Raw genomic sequence first — 13,834 nt, forward strand, 5'->3', positions numbered from 1 at the left:
CAGGGAGCGCCGGGACACCGCTCTGTCCCGTAGGGCTGGGTAGTGCCGCGCGGGGCCGAGTCGGGCTCGGCGATCCCCCCAGCTCGGGGCAGCCGATGGCGCGCCGACCCCCGGCACCGCGGAGCGCGGGAGGGGCGGGGCCAGCGCGGGCCGCCTCGTGCCGCGCGGAAACTCAAACCGGCGGCCGCCCCTGCAGCCAATGGGTCCGCGGCGCCGCCCGCCGCCAGCCAATGGGAGCGCGCCGCCGGGGCGGGGCGGGGCGGCGCGGCGCTGCCGGGCGGCGGCAACTCTCGGGGCCGCGGCGGCGGCTGCGATGGCCCCGGAGCGCGGCTCCCGTCCGTCCCCCGCCGGGCCGCCCCCCGCCGGCACCGAAGGGCTGCCCAGGGCCTTCCTGCAGAGCCTGCGCACCCTCTTCGACATCCTGGACGACCGGCGGCGGGGGTACGTGCACCTCCGGGAGATCGAGTCCCGCTGGCAGGGCGCGGAGGCCCGCGAGCTGCCCTCCGGCGTGTTGGACGGGCTGCGGCGGGCGGCGCCGCCCAGCGGGTATCTCACCTTCGAGCGCTTCGTCCTGGGGCTGCGAGCCGCGCTGCCTGGCGCCGACGGCGGAGTCCCGGGTAAGGGCAGAGCACCGGGGCGCGGGGAGCCGCGGGACAAGGAGCGGGACAAGGAGCGGGGCCGCGGCCCCGCCGTCAGCGCCTCGCGGAGCCTGGAGAAGCTGCCGAGCCCGCATGGCAACGAGGAGCGGCGCGGGCAGAGCGGCGGACACCGCGAGCCGGAGCCGGGCCAGGGGCAGCCGCGCGGCCGAGGTGAGCGGAGCGGAGCGGGGCGGGGCGGGCGGACCACCGGTCGGGCTGCCGGAGCGGCGGGTTGGGCGGGGCGGGCGGGCCGGTTCCCAGGCGGCACCGACCTGTTCTTCCTTTGGCATTTAAAACAACGGCAAATTCTTCCCCCGGGCCTGGTGTGGAACTCTGAGGAGTCGCCGCTGCTTTTTATTTTGGCTTCTGTGAGCTTTGTTTCGAGCTCTAGATAAACCGGAATGGAGAGCGCGCTGTTTGCAAATCGTGCTGTTTGCAAATCCTGCTCTTTTCCCAGGCTCGTTCTTCCCTTTGCACTTCTCCTCGTGTGGGTGCTTGTCTGTTTATAGTGGTGACAAGAAGAATTAAGGGCTTTGCAGTAACATGTCCGGAGTTGTCCTCTGGCACCGAGTCTGTAGGTGACCTCCCCGTGGGGTGGATCCGATCCTCAGCAGGAGCTGCTGGGCGCTGTGATGGAGAAATGAGCTGCTGCCGGTCGGTGCCAGAGCCCAGCAGCACTCAGCACTGCCCCCGGGCCCTTCCCCAGGATCCGGGTCCACTGTGACAATCTGCTCCTGCTATGGCTCACAGAGCTGTCAACAGGTCGTGCCGTCCGTCCTGTGTGGCTGTAGGCTGGCATAGAACCCCCCACAGGGCATCTGCATCCTTCCTTGCCTTAGCATGGTGGCTGGGAGACTCTGGTGTGAGCCGTTCAGTCAGCTGGACAGCTGGCTGTACGTGTTCCTTGATGGTTTGACAGACCAGTGGGATTTTGGGGCTGACAAAGTCAGGAGAGGGTGAGCACTGCTCCCGGCACCTCCCCTTTCCACTGGGAAGACTGCTTCACCGACCTCTTGCCTTGCTGCTAGTGTGAAGGAAATGCCATAAGGACTACAGGACCTCCTGGCTGCTCTTGTGCAGTGCTTTGAGGTCTCCTGACACGGAGCTCTGTGTGAGAACTTGGTGTTTTGCTGTTTCAACACTTGAGCACAATGCCTTTCTTTACCTCGGAAAGGTGCCCAGGCTGGTTTGCCTTCCCTTCTCCACCCTTTCCTTCCCTGTCCCTTCTGCAGGGTGGAGAAGAAATGTTAAATGTCCCAGAGGTGCTCTGCTTTCCATTTTGCCTCCAGGTAAATCACAGGAATTTCTCCCAGGGGAATATTATTAAGCAGGCTGGGTTTGGGGGTTTTTTTTTTTTTTTTTTTGGTTGGTTGTTTTTGGTGTTTTTTGTTTTTAGCATTAAGAGTCTAAATCTGGAAAAACCTGAGGGGAGAAGTAAAATCCTCCTTGATTAAATAATCATATTGAAAGCTCTCCACTAGCTGAGACAGAGCAGATGAGTACTGCAGAGCATAACTTTCTGATTCCTGAGGATCATTGCATTGTAGGCAGCTGTTTTGTTGATGTCCAGAGGCTGCAGGTCTCAGCCCTTGCTGCCAGTTTCCCTAAAAGCAGGGCAACTTTCTGGCAACAGGCCCAAATTCCAGGTTGATTCAGCAGCTCAGTGACAGTTATAACTCAGAGTTATCTTCTCTCTTTTAGTTCCTGATCCCACGTGCCTGCTCCAGTGATGCTTTGTACCATAGAGGGCTTTCCTAGCATGAAGTGGAGCTTTGGATGCTCTTTCCAGCTGGCTGGGAAGGAGTCAGGCCTCAGCACAGCAAGACCCTGGCTCTCAGCTGACTGAAGAGAGACATGCCTGGTGCTGTTGGTCCGGAGCTGCTGGGGGTCCAGTAAGCCTCAGCTTGGTTAGATTGCAGAGTTTGGGCTCAAGGCTGTTCCAAGGCTCTGGCTGCATGATGTGGCTCTTGGGAGAACTTTGTCCAAGAGTGGGGAGGTGGTGATCAGTGCTCGTAGTCATCAAAGACTTTGAGGGAGTTCTCCCTGTCTGTGCTTCTGGGGGGGGGGAGCTTTTTGCAGCACGCTTCCCACCTCTGCTTCCTGACCCAGGTCACAGCCATAGCCTGGGTGCAGCCACAGCACCTGGGAGCCCCCAGCATCTGTTGGGAAAAGGAGGGAAAATGAGGCTGAAAGCAGAGGAGTCACTGTGACAGCTTCCCACTGCTGGCTCTTAGCTTGCCTCTCACAGCAGTATCCAAGTGTCTCGGTGTTTGGGGTCTTTACCCCTATGGTTTCCAATGGGAAAGCTTTTGTCCCTTCTGGGAGCGGGGGAAATGAAGGTGCTGGATGGTCTGTGCTGTGCCTAGGGTGGTGCTCCTGGGCACTGCCTCCTCCAGCACAGCCAGAGTGGCCTGGCTCTAGAAGCTGCCTGGCACCAGCAGGAAGGAGCAGGATGCTTTGCAGGCAGCAGTTGTTGCCCAGGCCGCTGCCAAGCATGAAGAACAGCTGCCAGGTGTCTGGGAAGTCGCTGTGTGCTGAGGGCTGAGTGTGTGCCCAGCAGGGGTCCCCACTGGGAGGTGGCCCTGTGCCCAAGAGGAGCCGATCCCGAGTTGTTAGCAAGGGTTCAGTTTTACCACTGCATTGATAACTCAGGTGTGTGGAGCTCTGCTCTTTGACCAGGGAGCACCTTCTTATCAGAGGTTCACTCCAAATCTGGGCTCTGTACTTTTATCATACTACACAGGCTCAATAGAGGTGCTTCAGCAAACAACAGCAAAAAGTTTTAACGTATTTTTTCCATTTGCAGCTCTTCCCACAGGTTTCTTCCTGGCTTTGCTTTGGCATTCCGCTTATTGGACTTGGTTTTGAGACTATCCTTCCACTTCCCATTCAGGTTGTGCTGCAGGTTCAGGAGAACATGTGCTCAGTTGTGCTGGTCATGCTGGCTTGGCTGTTCCTCCCAGGTAGATATGGGTGTTTGAAACCAAAGGTATCTGGTAAAACAGATAAGTGAGTAATATCAGACTTTATGTTAAGTGAGATGGTAGAGACCTGTCTGTGCTGGAGCCCTTGATGGCAAGAGAAGTTGGATGCTATGGTGTGCCAGCAGCAGGACTTCTTGTGCGTCACTCTGGTACCTTTCCAAGTAGCAAAGTAATGGTTTAAGTGAGGTGAGCGTGCAGCTGTACCGCTGCTGGGGTGTTGCTGGTTGCTGCTGTGTGCCACTTCCACTCCTGTTGCTGAACTGATAGGTGCTGGCAGCATAGACGTCCTCACAGTTGTGCAGGTCTCCCATCTTGCTGCCTCTCAGCTCCCTCCTGTGAGCTGGCCTCATCTTCCAGGTGAGAGGTGACTCCTGCAGCCTCGGCTCGCTTCTCCTGCCCCATATCCTGTGCCCTTTGCATCTGCATGTCCCGCTGAGAACTGGGCAGACCTCACACCCTGCTTAGTGCTTCTGTTGCTTCTGCCTGCCAGCGCTACAGAGCACACTGCATGTGCGCGGCTGGTCAGAGAGGATTGCAGTGGGTGGGGGTGCCTGGGAGGTATGTGGGCAGCAGGCACAGGGAGTGTCCTGCAGCTGCGTTGCTGCCTGCTTTCCCTTGCCTGCCTCCCTGCTACTATTTTCTGATTCTTGTTTGGATTAACGAAGAAACCCTTCAAGAAAGCAAAAAGCTGTGACCAGAGAACAGAGGGAGCTGCAGGAGTGAGAGGATGAGCACAAGGCAGGCTCTGCTGGACACTTGGCAGGAGCCTGGAGCAAGAAGGGAGAGTAGCACGCCTGCTGCCCAGGCATGTTAGCAGAGGGTGCTGGCTGCACCCCTGGGTGCCTTGGCGCCGTGGTGCTCAGCAGCAGGGTGGTGCTCTGACAGCATGTCCAAAAACACAGAGCTGAGCTGGCTTGGACATGGCTGCAGGGCTGCCTTTCTGGCAGGGTGTGCAGCACAGGGGATGTGCTGACTTGGGCAGCTGCAGGTGCTCAGCCCATACCTGCTTCTGCACACAGTCATCCAGTGCTGACAGGAGGCGTCTGATCCTGCTCAAAACCTGGCAGCCTGAACTTAATCTACAAAAATAGGTTACGTGTGGATTTGGACCAGTGTCGTGTGTTTGTAGTAGATCAGCTTTTTGATAAATAGGATGTTAGGATTTTAATAAAATTTTGGAAACCCCGGAGCCAGATTTTCTGTGTGTTAAGACCATAGGCATGGGGCTTCTGGTCAACAACAAACCTTGGACAAAAAACACATATATGGGTGGGGAAGGAAAGTGTTTGCCCTGTAATGAGCTAGTCTGCTCTTTGTAGCCACTTCCAGAGCAAGCTCCTTGTGAGAGCTGCGATGTGTCCAGAGATGGAGCTGCTCTCTGATGCTGCCAGGCTGCTGCTGCTGCTGGTGCAAATGGCCTGTGGGAGCACCTGTTTGGTGATGGGCTCAGCCACACAGCTGCCTTCAGGAGGAGATGAGTGCCCTGCAGAGCCTGTGCTGCCTGAATGGGAGTCAGGGGTCCTGTGAGGACAGAGCCAGGGCAGGCGGTGTCGCTGGTGGTTTGTTGTGCTGAGACTGAAGCAGCACTGCCTGGAGGCTGCCTGCTTTATTCAGAAGATGACTACAGAGGGCACTTGCATGCCTGGCACAACCAAGTGAGATATTACTGAGGTCTGTCTTGCCTGTACAAAGATTTTTAGCAGATGCCGTGGCTGATGCTTGCTCAGCTGCTCCCTGCCTGGCCGGCTTGCAGGAGTGCCATTCAGACAGCCCCTTGGAGGGGCAGCGGGAGGCTTCTGTTGCAGGCAGCTGGTGCCTTATGCTTTCTTCTGTTACAGGTATTGATGTTAAGTCTGCTGGGCAGTCCCAGGGAGAGGGTGGCCACGCAGGCCCTGGAGACATTCGGAGACATCAGAGGGGACGTGCAGAACACCGGAGACACACTATTGCCAATGGTGTGGACTTTGGCATGGTAAGAGAACAGCCCTGTTGTGGAGTGCTGCCCCAAGTGAGGGTATTGCAGAGGTCCCTCGCTGCTGATATGAGCGCTGTGGGCTATTGCTCTGTCCCACCCACCTTCCACATGGGAGTTGTAGGATCTTTGGATGTCAAGAAGATCCTGGTGTTTCTGTTACAAAGCTTTGTTAGTGTACATGATGTCCTTGCAGTTACTTCCAAGGTATTCTGCTTCTTGAAATGTGCAGGGGAAGGAGGAGGTATGTATTTCCAAGAGCCAGGTCACTCAATGGAGTTGGCACTTGTGCAGTCATACATTCTCCATGGGCAAAAGCTTGGGCTGGGAGAGGCAAAAGTTTACCTTGCAGTGTTAGGAGGGGGCCGCAGTGCTGCAATGGTCTCGGTAGGTCGGTCTCTGGGCCTTTCAAGCACTCCAGCAGAAGTCACGTGTGCGCTGTGCTGGTGACTAGTGGTGCTGAGGCATGCTCTGCTGCAGCCTGAGGACCCTGAGCAGCCAGAGCCAGCACTGCATGCTTCCCTTCCACCAGAATGTGGACAGAGCATGGGGGAAGGGCCTTGCGCTGCGACCTCTGCCAGATGATGTAGGTCAGGGCTCTAGTGTGCTGATCCTCATGGCTCCTGAGAGATTTTTTGCAGACAAATCTGAACTGAATTTGGCTGGGAAGCCTGGAACCAAGAGATCTGCTTCTCTCTCTATTGCTAAGTGGAGAGGCTTAGATCAGGTTACCCAGACCAAGGGATCTGTGCTGCTCCCAAATGGAATGTATAAGCTGACTGGGCATATTGCCCAAAAGCTCAAGCAAAATTTGACTGGGAAGAGAGCCAGGACCTTGTCTGTAGATTGAATGATCGTCCAACTTTCTTTGCTTTGTCTCGTGGCTCAGGAGCTGCTGGCAAGGCTGCATCTCTCACATCTGCACTTCCCCTTTTTGCACCCTGGTGTCACTCGCTGCCTGGTCTGGGCCAGAGGCAGGCTGCATGGACTGTCCTTGTGCGGCATTGACTGCAGCATCGCCTGGCTTTGGGAAATATAACATGCTCTGTTGCCTGGCCTGGCCTGACCTCCCTGGGAAGGTAGGATTACGCACATGTGGGAAGAGGTCTGCTGGACTTACAGCAATGTAAAGGACCAGTTCTCTCCTTCCGTTTCAGCTGAGAGTGTTGCTCTTACCTTTGTTTCACCACACTGCTTAGTTGCCATGGGGGATATGGGAGTCAGGTGTCCCACATTTCTTTCCTCCATCCCCTTTATATCCAAGTGCTGCACTGCCTTTGTGTTCCTCCTCTCAGAGATGAGATGCCTGGCACTCTCCTGTAGGGGTGAGAAGCCTTCCCCAGCACCAGGGCACAAACGTTTGGGTGTCAGTTCCACATTTGAGTATGCAGAGACAGTTGGAGCAGGTTTGAATCTAGCAAGGAGTGAGTCTGTGTGCAGGACAGTGCTCTTGCCTGGCTATGCTTCCATCATCCCTGGTGGAAGATGCTGGGCCCTTCAGATTCAGGGCGCACAGCTAATTTTCTCCGTTTCCAGAGGAGTGGGAGTGGAAGGGACTGATGTCCACTTGGCAGCCCATGAGTACAGTAGGACCTGTTAATCTTGATCAGCAAGGCAGAGGTTTGGGGGCTGTGCTGCAGCCCAGGGATTTAAGATGGACAGCTAATGTTTGCTCAGATGGTGTTTTTTCTTGTTCTTTTTTCAATGAGTCTATTGATTGGCCCCATTTCCCCGTGGCCTTAGGGTAGTTGGGAGGAGGCCTGTGAGAGACTGAGCACTTCAATTTGTGGGCAGCTCAGGGCATGGCTCCCTCTCCCCTCCCCTTCTACCATAGGCAGCACCAACCAAGACCTGCTGTGCCCACTCCACCTCCCTGTTCTGGCTCTGCCCGAGATGCTGTATCCCATCCCACTGCCCCTAGGGAGATGTCATCTGTCCCTGCAGCCAGCTGAACTGCCTGATGTTCCCCAGCTCAGTGGGTTGCTGCCCCTTCCTCCCATCTCCTTGCTGACCAGCAAGTCAGGTGGGATCAGGATGGGACAGGCAGTCACAGGCTGCAGCCAGAGCTGGATGGAGGTCCTTGCCACATACAGCACCTTCTTTGTGCCCCTCAGCAACAGCCTGTGCAGTACCAAGGCTCTGCGGTTCTTCCTATGGGTATGTTCCCCCCATCTGTCTGTCTGATCCTGTGTGTGTGTTGCTGCTGTATTGTCAACAGCATTTCCAGGAGTGGAGGGAGCAAGAACAGCCCTGGTGTTATGGGGAGGCAGGTGTGTGACAGCTGTGGGCCTTCCGGTGTGGAGTTGGGGACAGGGAAGTGCTGCCATCCTTGAGGAATGTTTGGTACATCCTTGTCTGTCTGCTGGAGCTGGGTCTGCCTGGGTCACTTCTAAGCTGAGTCTCCCTCCAGATGGCAGGAGAAGTTCCAGGCTCACCGCTTGACTCTCTTTGGGCATGGGGAGAGCAGCCTGCCCTCCATGGGGGCAGCTCCTGGTGCCCAGTCTGTGCCACAGGCAGTGGAGCTCAGGTGGCATTGTGGCAGAAAGGGCAGGTGGCTGCTTGCTGAGGGGAGGGCTGCGGCTGCTCTTGGCCTCTTTTCCTCTGAGCAGATGCAAGGATGTGAGTGGGAGGCACAGCTCTGGAGGAGGAGGTTGGGGGGGAAGGCACAGGCTTGCTGGGCAAGGGCTGATGGTTTGCTGTGCTGAGGATGCTCTGTTCCAAGGGAAACAGACTCCTCTTGCCAGCTCTGTGACTTCTTGGTGGCAGTGCAGTGCCAAGGGGCCAATGGAGAGGGGGTGCTGGTGGGAGCCTGAGCTGGGCCTGAGGGCAAGAGCTTCAGGTACTCTTGTAGCCTCCCCCTGACACCTGAACACACCTAGTCCCTCTGCAGATGGCTCTGGAGCTCGAACCTGAAGGCTAAGCAGAACCAGTCAGCAGAAAGGCATGCTTTGCTCAGCTCAGAGATGCTTCAGGCAGTGAAGCAAAGGGGAAAGCAGAGGGCTGGGTAAGTAGGTTTTGCCCAGGCTTCTGCTCTGTGCAGGTGACGTGGTTGCTTCCTGACAGCAGTGTGAGTTGCTGCTACTTACAGGAGTGCGCGGCCTGAGGAGTGGCTGCAGGCCCTGTTCTTAGCATGTGCTCAGATAAATGACAAAGCAGAGAAACCTGTTTCTGTAGTGAGAGCTGATGGGGAGCAGGCCTGGTTCCCTGGCCAGGAAAATAGAGATGACCTGATGGCCCTTTGACTGTTGCTGTTGCTCTTCCAAATTGGAGAACGTACCCCAAGTCAGGATCAGCCAGTGGCCGTCACCCAACTCCTCTGCAGCTGCTTGTGGCAAGAGGGGCTGCCACAGCTGCCAGTAACCAAATTTCTTTGTGCCTCATGAAAAAGACAGCTCCTTGGGCTGGGCTGCAGAAAGGGGCCTAGGTTACATTGCTCCTAGGGGCGTTCAGATGGGAACTGACCAGGCAGTGCTTCTCTGAACGTTTGGCTTGGACTGGGTAAGGAGAGAGTAACATGTCTGTGCTCTGTTCTGCAGCTGAAGCATATGAAGGAGCTGGAACAGGAGAAGGATTTCCTTCTTCAGGGTCTGGAGATGGTTGAGCGTGCCCGTGAGTGGTACCACCAGCACATCCACTTCATGCAAGAACGCCAGAGGCTTTTGGGGAAAAACAAAACCAGCACTGTGAGTCTGGGGCTTGTTCTGGTGGTGCGCATCAGCTTGGGAGAATCTGTGGGCTAGAAGAACTGGGCTGGGACATCTTGTTTCACCTGGCATTGGCCTTGCTATGCTGTTTTTGTGTGCCTGCATTTTTGGCCTGGGGATCCCAGATGGGTGGGGGGAATTGGAGCAGCCCCCCCCCAGCAGAAGAGGGGGAGAGGCAGCAAGCATATCCCTCTGTTCTCTGTTTATCCACCCACTTGATGCAGAGCTGAGACATCATTGCAAGGAAGGGATCAGGCCTGGCCACGTGGCAGTTGCTTTCCCAAGTGCAAAAAAAAAAAAAAAAAAAAAAAAAAAGCTGACCCTTTCCCACTGTCTGGGATGTTCTGCTGCACACATGCCAGCCACGGGGCTCTCCCTTGGGCCTGCTGAGAGGGATCTGAGGCAGCATGCACCCTCAGCACAGCTAGCCAGCCCTACTCATGTCCTGCCATGCTGCACACAGGATCAGGATCCCAGCCTGACAGAGCAACCACAGCCTTGGCCCTCATGCTGGCTGTGCTGTGAGGCAATATGCATCCTATGGCATCTAAATGCGTGTGCATCACAAGGCTTGTGTGGGCTCCTCACTGCGCAGCGTGGTTCCCTGGAAGCTGGCACTGAAGTAACACCTGGACCCTTTCTCCCCATCTGCCAGGACTTCCTTCCTGATGGCAGCCAGAGCCACCTGGGACGACTGATCCCAAAGCTGCAGGAGGTGAACCGCTGCCTGGGTGACCTCTTGTCAGCTGTGGGCAAGGTGAGAACAATAAGTTAGCGGCTTGCAGTCCCTTGTGTGAGCCAGCGGCCTGCCCTCATGCTGGCAGCCAAGCTGGCATAGGGGCTGCCAGAGCTTCCCTGGGCTGTGGAGAGGCTGTGGCTCTGTTGCCAAGATGGGTCAAGAGGGAAGTGCATCTTGTCTGGGCTGGAGGATGCTCAAGGCATATGGAAACCTAATCCTGGAGGTGCAGATCTTTGCATGCAAACAGGGAAAGGATCCTGCTGAGGTGCTGAGTCAGTCCTGTCAGAACTGACTGTCCTGGACGCCAGCTGCTGCATGGGCTCCTTGCAGGAGCAGGATGTGCTGCAAGGAGTGCTTCCACTTCTGTCTACACTACTCTGGAATAACCTTGCTAGAGACTCTGCATTGGCCTGTGCTGGTGGATCTTAATCCTGTGCTGGGTTTCTCTCAGCACCCAACCCACTAGTTCCCTTGTGCCACAGAAACCTGGCTTCAGAGGCAGGTTGAGGAGGGCCACCAGAAGGTCGTTGTCTCATTCTTTCCCTTCATCCTCTCCGCAGCCAGGGAACTCCACCTCAGCGCTGAGCAGGCTGACCCCCACTGCCCCTGCAGTGTCCCCAGCCTCAGCAGGCTCCCAGCAAGCCATCAACATGCTGAAGGAGCAAAACCGGCTTCTCACGAAGGTGAGCAGGGATGATGGGGAGGAGAATGCTAAGAGAGGGGACCATTGGAGAAAGCATATGTGGCTGTGGAAAGTGATCCTTCAGCTTGGCCAACTTTGGTCATCGTGGAGATGGGCCACGGGCTGCACTTTGAGCCCTTCCTTCTCACAACTGAATGCCCCTCATGTGATGGGCTTGGGCTGTTTGCTGCGTATGGGACCATGGATGTGGACTTCATTGGCCCTGCGGTAGGGAAAAGACTGTGACAAACGAAGACCACAAGAGGGTGCAGATGCTAAGGATGCCCCTGCCTGGGTAGGCTCTGTGCAGGGTTTATGTTCTGACATCTGCAGATGTCAGAAGTAGTTTGCAGGGGGCATGGAGCAGCTGGGCCTGGCCCAGGTCACGGAGGCCTCAGCACAGCACAGAGCTCTGAGCAGCATTTATCTCCTCTTTCAGGAAGTGACTGACAAGAGTGAACGCATCACCCAGCTGGAACAGGAGAAATCTGCTTTGATCAAGCAGCTCTTTGAGGCACGTGCCCGCAGCAATCACGAAATGAGCCAGCTGGACTCCACCTTCATCTAGCACGTGTCTCCCAGCACTCCTGGCCCCATATTGAGCTTCTCCAGGGGGTTGGTGGGGCTGGGGCTCTTGCCCTAAAACCCTTCTATCCATTGCTCCAGGTGTTCATCTCGAGGCCTGTGGAGGCCTGGAACTGCCCGTGGTGTTTCTGTGGGAAGAAGCTGAGGACAGTGCTTCCCTGATCTGCTTGGGCAGGCCTCGGGAGTCCCCTCCCTGCCATGCTGCTGCACATGACTGGCAGTGCTGCTCACAAGCTGCTCCTGTTCAAAACTGACTGCAGTTGACTGCTCCCCCACCTTCTAACCCCCAGTGTGTCGAGTGGAAACAGTTGCTGCCCTTACTGTGTGAATGGGGAGAGCTGCTGTACCCTAGGCCTCACCTAGGCTGAATTCTGGCTGCTTTTAGAAAAAGATACTGCATCTTTAACATTCCATCTGGCATTCCCAGGCAAGCCTGGCCACTGAAGGGCATCCTGTCTGCTGCTTGTCCCTCTGTCAGAGAACAGGATTGAAAATCTGTAACGGGGGCGTGCCTAGTTCCTCCCTGCTGCCTGTGTTCTGCCCGCTAGTCGAACCAAACTGGGCTAGAGCAATGCCTGAGCTGGTGCTCCTCCTGGGATAACCCTTTCCAGTTTGCTGTAGTGATGCCATAGTCGCTGTTTACACGTTTGCAGGCTCCTGTAGTTATTGAGCCATAGACCTGGATCAGGTAACCTGCACCTCTGAGCTGCTCTCTCAGGCTGTTTGCAGATTGAGGCAGATACCTCTACCTCTCTTTATCTTCCTGAACTGGCAAACATTTCCTTGTGACTGCCAGACCTATATTTTTTCTTGATGACTTTAAAAGGAGAGTTTATGTCTTGCAGCATGAGCCTGATTTCACAGTGGGGCTTTAGGACTCATTTTCTTGTTTAACTGAATGTGGGTGATGGAGAAGAGGCTGATGGTCTCTTTCTTTTGCACATCTCCTAGTGGAGAAATGGCAGCTTTGCGTGGTGGTGTAAGCATGGGTCATGTTAGACTGATGTGTCTCAGGATACCTTCTCCTTTCCATGCAACTCAGTGATGGGGCTTGACCTGAGCAATGTTTTCCAGTGTGGCTTGGTACTTGTTGTTGGTACATTTGTAGGTGATCGGTATGAATCCCCACCTAGCACAGCCCTGGCCTTTCTCCTCAGCATTGTTTCGTGTTCAGACTCCTGGCACAGTGTTGTAGCACAACACACTGGCAAAAAGTGTTGGCCTGCCCTGCTGTGCCAGCTTCAGCTGTGTTAGGCTGGGAACCGTGCAGACCAACTCCTTGCCCACTCCTGAGAAGATCCTTTTACCCATCCAGTGTGGTTTGTCTCACCCAACTTTCTGAGCCTGACCTTGACCTAAAGCTCACTGCATGACGTTCAGTCCCTGCTCTTTTCTTGCACCTGCAGCCAGAGTGGGGATCAGCAGAACGCGAAGGAGAGGGAGGAAGAGCAAGGCCAAGGGAGTCATTGCTTATCTGCAGGAGTAGGGTGTTAGTTATCCCCTGGGCATCAGTGCCTGCCAGCCCTGTCCTGATGCCACCTCTGGTGTCTGGTACCTGTTTTACCTGAGGCTTAACAAAAAGTGACTCTCCTCGTAACATGTCTTTAGGGATAATAAAGTGGGGTGATCTATTTAATTTATCTTTCTGTCTCTGACTGAATCAGTCCATCTATTGCTGCAAGCCTTGCAGTTCCTGCCTGTCTTGTCTGGAGGGATTGCAGGTGAGCAGAGGTTGCACAGCCCTGAGGAGTCCAGTGGGTCTGTGCTCCAGGTCATGTTCCCATGCCCTTTCCCTTCCCATCTGGGCATCTCTGTGCTGTTGGGCTGGGGACACTCCTGGCCTTTCCTCACTGCTGTGCAAAACACCCACACCCTGCAACCCTTGGAGCCTGTGGCTGTTCCTCCAGGAGCTGTGCTGCGGGGCTCCTGCTCCGGTGGTGCTGGTGTAGTTCACAAATCTAATGCTTTTTTGCTTTTTTTTTTTTTTTTTTTTTTTTTTTTTTTTTTTTTTTTTTTTTTTTTTTGAGCAGTGCCCTCCTCCAGCACAGCTGGGATGCTGCTGTACCCTGCAGGGGCTGACCTGCACTTCTGTGCTCTGCAGCTGAGCTGTCTGTGCCTCCATCTCTGGGATGGGAACAGAGCTGTGCAGGAGGGTCTGAGCCAAAGTCCTCCTGTGCTTGGGAGAGTGATCTTTGCAGCAGCTCCTTTCAAGTGGTGAGTGGTGTAGCCACAAGTCCCAGACAGGGCAAGGAGGGAGTGATAATTGCCATAAATGCCTCAGTTTTCGCTAAGATGTGGAGTCCAAAAGGTCTTTCAAAGCAAAGAGGGGATCATTGTCTCTGCTCAATGCCCCTCTGTGTGCAGAGCCAGAGCAGCTCTGCCCCTGCCCTGGTGCTGGGCCTGCCTGGCTGCAGGGGAACATCTTGTCCGCTGTCCAGACAGTGCTGGCCCTGGGCCCACTCAGCGCAGAGAAGTCCTGGGAAACCTGGGAAATAGGAAGCTCCTGTTGGGCGCAAGGCCTCCCTGGGGT

At 55.6% G+C, this 13,834-nt stretch overlaps 1 protein-coding gene across 7 annotated transcripts; it reads left to right on the forward strand.

The window, feature by feature from the left end:
• Nucleotides 1-215: 215 nt before the first annotated feature.
• On the forward strand, nt 216-12,944 carry SAPCD2 (suppressor APC domain containing 2). 7 transcript variants are annotated; one of them, XM_085239475.1, is made up of 10 exons: nt 870-1,927; nt 2,340-2,530; nt 3,445-3,601; nt 5,461-5,594; nt 6,484-6,673; nt 9,131-9,277; nt 9,954-10,055; nt 10,598-10,720; nt 11,159-11,233; nt 11,386-12,944. In XM_085239475.1, the coding sequence occupies exons 2-10, from the start codon at nt 2,493-2,495 to the stop codon at nt 11,464-11,466; spliced, it is 1,047 nt and encodes a 348-aa protein (XP_085095601.1). In that variant the 5' UTR covers nt 870-1,927; nt 2,340-2,492; the 3' UTR covers nt 11,467-12,944. The 7 variants fall into 7 exon arrangements, with proteins under 7 accessions (XP_085095597.1, XP_085095595.1, XP_085095598.1 ...); XM_085239471.1 differs by lacking the exons at nt 870-1,927; nt 2,340-2,530; nt 6,484-6,673 and adding an exon at nt 216-809 and having other exon boundaries at nt 3,532-3,601; XM_085239469.1 differs by lacking the exons at nt 870-1,927; nt 2,340-2,530; nt 3,445-3,601 and adding an exon at nt 216-809.
• The last annotated feature ends 890 nt before the right edge of the window (nt 12,945-13,834 follow it).

Source organism: Meleagris gallopavo, chromosome 19, assembly GCF_905368555.1.
Source record: "Meleagris gallopavo chromosome 19, MGAL_WU_HG_1.1, whole genome shotgun sequence".
In the NCBI taxonomy this organism is placed as follows: domain Eukaryota; kingdom Metazoa; phylum Chordata; class Aves; order Galliformes; family Phasianidae; genus Meleagris; species Meleagris gallopavo.